Genomic DNA, 10000 nt, shown 5'->3' with positions numbered 1-10000 from the left:
AGTTCCGCCTTTTGCCTTCCGTCAATATTACGTTATTAGAAAATATTTTTTTTAGAGAATCGATTTTTTGACATTTGTAAATCGATTCAGAATCGTCCACGTCCGCATCGCGATGCATCTAAGAATAAATTTTTTCTCCCACCCCTAGATTTCATACAACAGGTTAATAAACAGTTACAATTAAGTCACTTACATTTTAGATGCAATGTTGACTGTTTTTGTTCTGTTTCAGCAGCGAAAATAGTTAAACAAAGATCACGGCAGAACCATCACGCATCACGTGTTTTCTCATAACTGAACGATTCAGCATTTTTAACGAATCGGTTGACTCAAAGATTGAATGATCAATCCATAAACATCTGTCTTAATCATGATCGACTCATTCGAACGAATCGTTTGAACGAATGAATCAATGACTCGCTTATTAAGATGGATGCCTGGCGACACCTAATGGCGGTTTAGTGTTGTTTAAAAGCATCATTCTTTCCCACATGTGTGTGATTTGTGTGTGCAACATTATCATTATTTTTCTTACACTATTATATTAGCGATTTAAAAGCACCCACTCGTGTCACACGTCGATTAACCGGTGGGAAAATATCCTCAGACACATACCTAATACATGTATATTTAAATACAATATTGGCCTACCTGGTAAAAAGTTTTATATACTATTTTGATGTCCTTTTGGACACAAGAGGGCAGTATAGCCCTATGTTTGCTTTTTTGTTGAACCAAATAGCACTAAATAGCCTGTTTTAACTTTTTCATTCTTCTTGAATTGCAAAAACAGAATAAAATGGGTTTAGTTGTGATATTTGTATTCTTTTATATAGAAATAAATGGTATATAATTACATTTTTAGAAGATTTTTAGTGTTTCCTTTTTGGACATTATTTAATCCCTCGCCATAGCAAAACCGTTTGAGATATTTATTATCCATTCACAATTTAGCATATTTAATGTAGTTTCATCATGTTGAAAAAGTTTGGTACGAATAAAATAAATAGTTTAAGAGGAGTGGCTAAAAATTCAGAGGCTGATTTTGCAAAAAAATCCACATTCAGACCAAAATATCTGACTTCCTGATGGCCAGAGCTATTGAATGTAAATTAGAAAGTTGTCCGGCTTGATGAGAACAATATACAAACTATTTTTTCTTTACTGTAGTTAAAACTAACCCCCCCACTTTTGTCAAAAGCATGTTGAAAGTGACACACTTCCTGCTGCCAGTTGGTGGCGCTATAACTTTGACTCACAATAGCTACATCCATCTGATCGGCCTCTTACCACGAACACACTGCTGAAGTTTCATCAAGATCAGTTAATGTATGCAGAAGTTATTCCACTTCCGTGTTTCTCTTTTCTCGCCATAAATTCGATTCCTCGCCACAGCCAAACCGTTCGAGATATCAAAAATCCGTCCGCAATTTAGCATCCTCAATGTCTTGACTACATCCACACCGAGTTTGAAGGGGGCACGGTGAATTTTCTAGGAGGAGTATTTCACATTCCACAGCAAGCGTTTTCCAAACAACCCATAATAGCCGACTTCCTGTTGGGCTGGCGTAAAACTTGACCGGGGTAAAGTTGTTCGGCCCGATGAGATCTATATGTGTACCGAGTTTCATATTAATTCATGCGAGCGTGTTTGATATATGGATCAAGTTTTAGAACCCCGTTCAAGGGGGCGCTGTTGAGCCCCCCTGCCACGCCCGGGTCCCAGCTTCAGCCCGGCCCTGATGGCCGTGGGTTCTGACCTGTGTGCAAAGTTTCAAGAGTTTTTGAGCACGTTAAGGACCCCAAAAGCCCCTGAAACCTTGATTAACAATATAAAAGCAATAGTCAAATCCCCCCCTCCCCTCACACACACACAGACACAGAGAGGGAGAGAAAATTCTTCAGAAAATCCACATTCAAACCAAAATATCTCTCTTCCTGTTGGTCAGAGATGGTTCATGTAAATTAGAAAGTTGTCCGTCTTGATGAGAACAATACACATACCAAGTTTTGTTGCTGTTGATAAAACTAACACCCCCACTTATGACTAAAGGTGGCGCTACTGAGCCCCTCACCACGCCCGTTTCTGAAACTTTGCACATGTCTACTGGATAATAAATGTGATGTGTCTGTCGAGTTTCATGCAATTTCAAGTATGTTAAGAGTCTCAAAAGCATAAAAAAAGAATATTAAAGTTTGATGCGTTGCCACGGCAACAGTATCTAAGATATCAATAATCCTTTCACAGGTTTACATCTGCCGTGTGTCTACATTGTACACATAAAGTTTGAAGCAAATCTGGTAAAAATAAGACAGTGATTTCAAAGCATTTTAATAGTGATGTACTTCCTGCTGCCTGTTGGTGGCGCTATAACTTTGACTCACAATAGTCACATCTGTGCGATCGGCCTCTTACAACGAACACACTGCTGAAGTTTCATCAAGATCAGTTAATGTATGCAGAAGTTATAACACACTTCCTGTTTCATTTTTTCGCCATAAATTCGTTTCCTCGCCACGGCCAAACCGTTCGAGATATCAAAAATCCGTCCGCAATTTAGCATCCTCAATGTCTTGACTTCATGCACACCGAGTTTGGAGGCGAATCGATGAATTCCCTAGGAGGAGTACTTTAAATTCCACAGCATGCGTTTCCAAACAACCCTAAATAGCCGACTTCCTGTTGGGCTGGCGTAAAACTTAGAGCACGAAAGTTGTTCGGCCCGATGAGTTCTATATGTGTACCGAGTTTCATATTATTACATGCAAGCGTGTCTGATTTATGGACAAGTGTTCGGATCCCGTTCCAGGGGGCGCTGTCGAGCCCCCCTGCCACGCCCGGGTACCAGCTTCAGTCCGGCCCTGATGGCCGCGGGTTCTGACGTGTGTGCAAAATTTCAAGAGTTTTTGAGCATGTTAAGGACCCCAAAAGTGCCCGAAAGGTTGACAAAATAATAATAATAATAATAAATATAGCTGCGAGCAGCGATTACGGGCCCAAGCCGGTGGCACCGCAACCCCAGTGCCTTTAGTAACCTAAAGGCACCGGGGATGGCGGTGCCGCCGGCTTTGGCCCTCCACCGCTGCTCGCAGCTATATTTATACATATATATATATATATATATATATATATATATATATATATATATATATATATATATAAATATATATATATATATATATATATATATATATATATAAATATATATAAATATATATATATATATCTTTCTATCTATCTATGTCTATATATGTATATATATATATATATATATATATATATATATATATATATATATATATTTACACACACACACATATATATATAAGACAGAAAATATTACTTGTCTTACCTTATTCTGATTTTATGATACACTCAAAATATTCCACAACAAATCATTTAAATTTAATGTAAAAATAAAAACGAAAGTAAGCAGTGTTGGTCTCACGTAACCCTCTCATTAGAATAAAAAATTTCAATATTTGCGATGTATTTGGAGGTTAAACTGTTCTTTATTATAGGCTTTGTACTTCACTCGTGTTCCAATATCGATAGAAAAAATCATCCTCTTCACACGCGCAAAAATGTGCTTGGAAACATCACAGTGGAGCTCTGCTTACCGTGAATGGTACAATATGTACTACTGACTATTTAAACAGAGCAGTGTAATTCGTATATGTTAGGTTGACTATATTTATTATTATATTGTATTAGGGCTATAATGAATAGGCTTGCAATTCTGGAATGTGTGTGTGTGTGTGTGTGTGACGCGGTTGCGGTTGAACAGTGGACACATAAAAACAAATAAAATGTTTAAGTTCATTCCTACTTCCATAGGCATACATTGAAAATGCTCGCTCTACTCAATGTCTGTGCGGACGTCTGTATTTTACTTTAGCTTTTAAGTTAGGGATTTAAAAGCCCTCAGCGGTGTCACACATCGATTAACTGGTGGGAAAATTTTATCTCAGTCACATCCCTAATATATTTATATATAAATACAATAGGCCTACCTGAACGAGAATTTTACTTGCCAGACCAGAGTATAGCCTGATTAGAACGTCAATAACAAAAAAATAACTTGGGAATCACTAAAACGAGAGATTATTCTAATTTCATTACATCCATTTTAAGTTGCAATCAGCAGTTAATAATGTATGTATTACTGATCAATGGTAACAATGTTGCCCTGCTGAGGCTCATGCTGCTTCTCCAGGAGAATTGTAAACAATTGAGCGCAGCAAACAAAAACGCAACGCAGTTAACAACATACTGACTATAAAAATTACAAATATGGAGTTTTTATATATTTTCTAACATATGATAGACGACGAGTAGGCAACTATTTCCTGAATACAATCACAATTGAAACTGTGACATTGATTTCATACAACAGGTTAATAAACAGTTACAATTAAGTCACTTACATTTTAGATGCAATATTGACTGTTTTTGTTCTGTTTCAGCAGCAAAAATAGTTAAACAAAGATCAGCAGAACCATCGAGCATCTCACAGCAACTTGTTTTCTCATTACTTTATTATTCAGCATTTTGAAACGAATCGGTTGACTCAAAGATTCAATGGTCAATCCATAAACATCTGTCTCAATCATGAATGACTTAGTCATTGGAACGAATCGTTTGAACGAATGAATCAATGACTCGCTCATTAAGATGGTCGCCTGGCGACACCTGATGGTGGTTTAGTGTTATGTTTAAAAGTATCATTTTTTCCAACGTGCACCATTATCAATGTCCGTGCGGACCTCCGTTTTTTACTTTCACTTTTATATTAGCGATTTAAAAGCACCCGCTCGTGTCACACGTCGATTAACCGATGGGAAAATGTACACACACAGTCATATACCTAATAAATTTATATTTAAATACAATAGGCCTACCTAGTAAAACGTTTTATATACTATTTTAATATCCTTTTGGACACAAGAGGGCAGTATAAGCCCTATGTTTGATTTTTTGTTGAACCAAATAGCACTAAATAGCCTGTTTTTAACTTTTTCATACTCCTTGAATTGCAAAAACAGAATAAAATGGGTTTAGTTCTAATATTTGTATCATTTGACGAGTAGGCAACTATTTCCTGAATACAATCACAATTGAAACTGTGACATTGATTTCATACAACAGGATATTAACAGTTAAAATGAAGTCATTTACATTTTAGATACAATATTGACTGTTTTTGTTCTGTTTCAGCAGCGAAAATAGTTAAACAAAGATCACAGAAGAACGCATCTCACAGGAACGTGTTTTCTCATAACTGAATGATTCAGCATTTTGAACGAATTGGTTGACTCAAAGATTGAATGATCAATCCATAAACATCTGTTTATGTTTATGGATTGGATGTTTATGGATCCATGTTTATGGATCTGTATATGTTTATGGATTTCGAATCGTTTGAACGAATTAATCAATGACTCGCTCATTAAGACGGTCACTTGGCGACATCTAATGGCGGTTTAGTGTTGTTTAAAAGCATAATTCTTTCCAACGTGTGTGTGATTTGTGTGTGCACCATTATAAATGTCCGTGCGGACGTCCGTATTTTTCTTTCACTTTTATATTAGCGTTTTAAAAGCACCCGCTCGTGTCACACACGTCGATTAACTGGTGGGAAAATATCCTCAGACACATACCTAATAAATGTATATTTAAATACATTATTGGCCTAGCTGGTAAAAAGTTTTATATATTATTTTGATGTCCTTTTGGACACAAGAGGGCAGTATAGCCCTATGTATGACTTGAATTTTTTTTTTACTTTACTGTTTTAAAATTTAAAATAAAATTACAATAAAATTCTTTTTAAAAACAGAATAAAATGGGTTTAGTTGTGATATTTGTATACTTTTATATAGAAATAAATGGTATAAAATTACATTTTTAGAAGATTTGAGGCTTTTAGTGCCTTTTGGAGGCTGATTTTGCAAAAAATCCACATTCAAACCAAAATATCTGACTTCCTGATGGTCGGAGCTAATGACTTTAAATTAGAAAGTTGTCCGGGTCGATGAGATCAATATACGTACTGAGTTGTGCTACTGTAGGTAAAACGACCCCCCCCCCCCACTTTTGTCAAAAGCATTTTGAAAGTGACACATTTCCTGCTGCCAGTTGGTGGCGCTTTAACTTTGACACACAATAGTTACATCCATCTGATCGGCCTCTTACCATGAACAAACTGCTGAAGTTTCATAAAGATCAGTTAATGTATGCATTAGTTATAACACTTCGTGTTTCTCTTTTCTCGCCATTAATTCGTTTCCTCGCCACGGCCAAACCGTTCGAGATATCAAAAATCCGTCCGCAATTTAGCATCCTCAATGTCTTGACTTCACGCTGACTGAGTTTGGAGGCGAATCGATGTATTTCCTAGGAGGAGTACATTAAATTCCACAGCAAGCGTTTCCAAACAACCCTAAATAGCCGACTTCCTGTTGGGCTGGCGTAAAACTTAGAGCACGAAAGTAGTTCGGCCCGATGAGATCTATATGTGTACCGAGTTTCAAATTAATTCATGCAAGCGTGTTTGATATATGGACCAAGTTTTAGAACCCCGTTCAAGGGGGCGCTGTTGAGCCCCCCTGCCACGCCCGGCTACCAGATTCAGCCCCGCCCTGATGGCCGCGGGTTCTGACCTGTGTGCAAAGTTTCAAGAGTTTTCGAGCACGTTTAGGGACCCAAAAGCCCCAGAAACCTTGAAAAACAAATGAAAAAGTAAATCTCACTCAACTGACAAATCACCCCCACCCCTCACACACTCAGAGACAGAGAGAGAGAGAAAATTCTCCAAAAAATCACATTCAAACCAAAATATCTGACTTTCTGTTGCTTTGAGCTAATAAGTGTAAATTAGAAAGTTGTCCGGCTCGATAAGAACAATATACATACCAAGTTTTGTGATTCTAGGTAAAACTAAGCCCCCATTTTTGACTAAAGGTGGCGCTACTGAGCCCCTCACCACGCCCGTTTCTGAAACTTTGCCCATGTCTACTGGATAATAAGTGTGATGTGTCTGTCGAGTTTCATGCAATTTCAAGTATGTTAAGAGTCTCAAAAGCATCAAAAAAGAATATTAAAGTTTGATGCGTTGCCATGGCAACAATATCTAAGATATCAATAATCCTTTCACAGGTCTACATCTGCCGTGTGTCTACATTATACACATAAAGTTTGAAGCAAATCGGGTAAAAATAAGAGAGTGATTTCAAAGCATTTTGAAAGTGACACACTTCCTGCTGCCAGTTGGTGGCGCTATAACTTTGACTCACAATAGTCACATCCTTGTGTTCGGCCTCTCACAACGAACACACTGCTGAAGTTTCATCAAGATCAGATAATGTATGCTGAAGTTATAACACACTTCCTGTGTCCCTTATTCGCCATAAATTCGTTTCCTTGCCACGGCCAAACCGTTCGAGATATCAAAAATCTGTCCGCAATTTAGCATCCTCAATGTCTTGACTTCATGCTGACCGAGTTTGGAGGCGATTGGATGAATTCTCTAGGAGGAGTACATTAAATTCCACAGCATGCGTTTCAAAACAACCCATAATAGCCGACTTCCTGTTGGGCTGGCGTAAAAAGTAAAAGTACGAAAGTTGTTCGGCCCGATGAGATCTATATGTGTACCGAGTTTCATATTATTACATGCAAGCGTGTCTGATTTATGGACCAAGTTTTCAGACCCCGTTCAAGGGGGCGCTGTCGAGCCCCCCTGCCACGCCCGGGTACCAGCTTCAGCCCGGCCCTGATGGCCGCGGGTTCTGACCCGTGTGCAAAGTTTCAAGAGTTTTCGAGCACGTTAAGGGTCTCAAAAGTGCCCGAAAGGTTGACAGAAAAATAAGAATAATAATAATAATAATAAATAATCCTACCGAAAACAATAGGGCCTTCGCCCTTTCAGGGCTTGGGCCCTAATAAATAATCCTACCGGAAACAATAGGGCCTTCGCCCTTTCAGGGCTTGGGCCCTAATTAAAAAATATTAAATTAACTAGCAAATACATTTGGTTAATTAAAAAAAAGAAAAAAGACAATTGATTTATTAATTAAAATTAATAAATTGATGATAATAAATACAATGTGATTTCAATTGAAAAAAATAATAATTACATTTGCTAAAAATAAATAAATTGATACAAATAAATACTATTTTATTTAAATAAATCAAACACATCTAACAGTACAGTATTATGAGGAATAGAATATAATGCAATGATGTAACATAATAGAAACTAAATATTTTTCAAATAATACTAATCACATGTTTATACTATTAATTTTACTGTATTAATTTGGTCTTTATGCATAAAAATATATAGGTTCCTTATTAATTTGAGGATGATCATATTTGGTGTTCTTCAGGTGTGTTCGTCACTGCACCGCGGCTCTCTCAAACACCTGACGGTTCTCAACATGTCCAGAAGTGTCTTCAGTCACAAGTACGACACACACACACACACACACACACTCTCTCTCTCTCTCTCTCTCTCTCTCTCTCTCTCTCTCTCTCTCTCTCTCTCTGTCTCTCTCTCACACACACACACACACACGCACACAGGTGTCATGTGTTTCAGTCTGGTGGTTTGTGTTGCAGGAGAGGGAAGGAGTTTCCGCCCTCCTTCAAGCAGTTCTTCAGCAGTGCTTCGTCCCTCCAGAACATCTGCCTGTCTGGAACCAGACTCCCTGCTGAAGGACTCAAGTGAGTCTCAATCCAACGTCCACCAGACCTGATCATGTTCTTCATATGTTCTCCTGATGTTCTCCTGATGTCTCAATCCAACGTCCACCAGACCTGATCATGTTCTTCATATGTTCTCCTGATGTTCTCCTGATGTCTCAATCCAACGTCCACCAGACCTGATCATGTTCTTCATATGTTCTCCTGATGTTCTCCTGATGTTCTTCTGATGTTCTCATGATGTTCTTCTGATGTTCTCCTGATGTTCTCATGATGTTGTCATGATGTTCTCCTGATGTTCTCCTGATGTTCTGCTAATGTTCTCCTGATGTTCTGCTAATGTTCTCCTGATGTTCTGCTAATGTTCTCCTGATGTTCTCCTGATGTTCTGCTGATGTTCTCCTGATGTTCTCCTGATGTTCTCCTGATGTTCTGCTAATGTTCTGCTAATGTTCTCCTGATGTTCTCCTGATGTTCTCCTGATGTTCTCATGATGTTCTTCTGATGTTCTCCTGATGTTCTTCTGATGTTCTCCTTATGTTCTCCTGATGTTCTGCTAATGTTCTCCTGATGTTCTTCTGATGTTCTCCTGATGTTCTCATGATGTTCTTCTGATGTTCTTCTGATGTTCTCCTGATGTTCTTCTGATGTTCTCCTGATGTTCTGCTAATGTTCTCCTGATGTTCTTCTGATGTTCTCCTGATGTTCTCATGATGTTCTTCTGATGTTCTCCTGATGTTCTCCTGATGTTCTCCTGATGTTCTGCTAATGTTCTCCTGATGTTCTCCTGATGTTCTTCTGATGTTCTGCTAATGTTCTCCTGATGTTATTCTGATGTTCTCCTGATGTTCTTATGATGTTCTTCTGATGTTCTCCTGATGTTCTTCTGATGTTCTCCTGATGTTCTCCTGATGTTCTGCTAATGTTCTCCTGATGTTCTTCTGATGTTCTCCTGATGTTCTCATGATGTTCTTCTGATGTTCTTCTGATGTTCTCCTGATGTTCTTCTGATGTTCTCCTGATGTTCTCCTGATGTTCTGCTAATGTTCTCCTGATGTTCTCCTGATGTTCTTCTGATGTTCTCCTGATGTTCTGCTAATGTTCTCCTGATGTTCTTCTGATGTTCTTCTGATGTTCTCCTGATGTTCTTCTGATGTTCTGCTAATGTTCTTCTGATGTTCTCCTGATGTTCTCCTGATGTTCTTCTGATGTTCTCCTGATGTTCTTCTGATGTTCTCCTGATGTTCTCCTGATGTTCTTCTGATGTTCTCCTGATGTTTATCTGATGTTCTC

At 38.2% G+C, this 10000-nt stretch overlaps 1 protein-coding gene across 2 annotated transcripts in view; it reads left to right on the top strand.

Annotated features, from left to right (window-relative positions):
* Positions 1-10000, top strand: part of carmil1 (capping protein regulator and myosin 1 linker 1) — a 37429-nt gene that overhangs the window by 14333 nt on the left and 13096 nt on the right. For both annotated transcript variants that reach the window (XM_079878010.1, XM_079878009.1), the window contains exons 15-16: positions 8392-8468; positions 8624-8728. In XM_079878010.1, coding sequence (XP_079734136.1) covers positions 8392-8468; positions 8624-8728 — 182 coding nt within the window. The remainder of the gene's footprint in view (positions 1-8391; positions 8469-8623; positions 8729-10000) is intronic.

The sequence above is a fragment of the Squalius cephalus genome (assembly GCF_949319135.1).
Source record: "Squalius cephalus genome assembly, chromosome: 8".
NCBI lineage: Eukaryota > Metazoa > Chordata > Actinopteri > Cypriniformes > Leuciscidae > Squalius > Squalius cephalus.
This window is presented reverse-complemented; position numbering and strand designations above follow the sequence as displayed.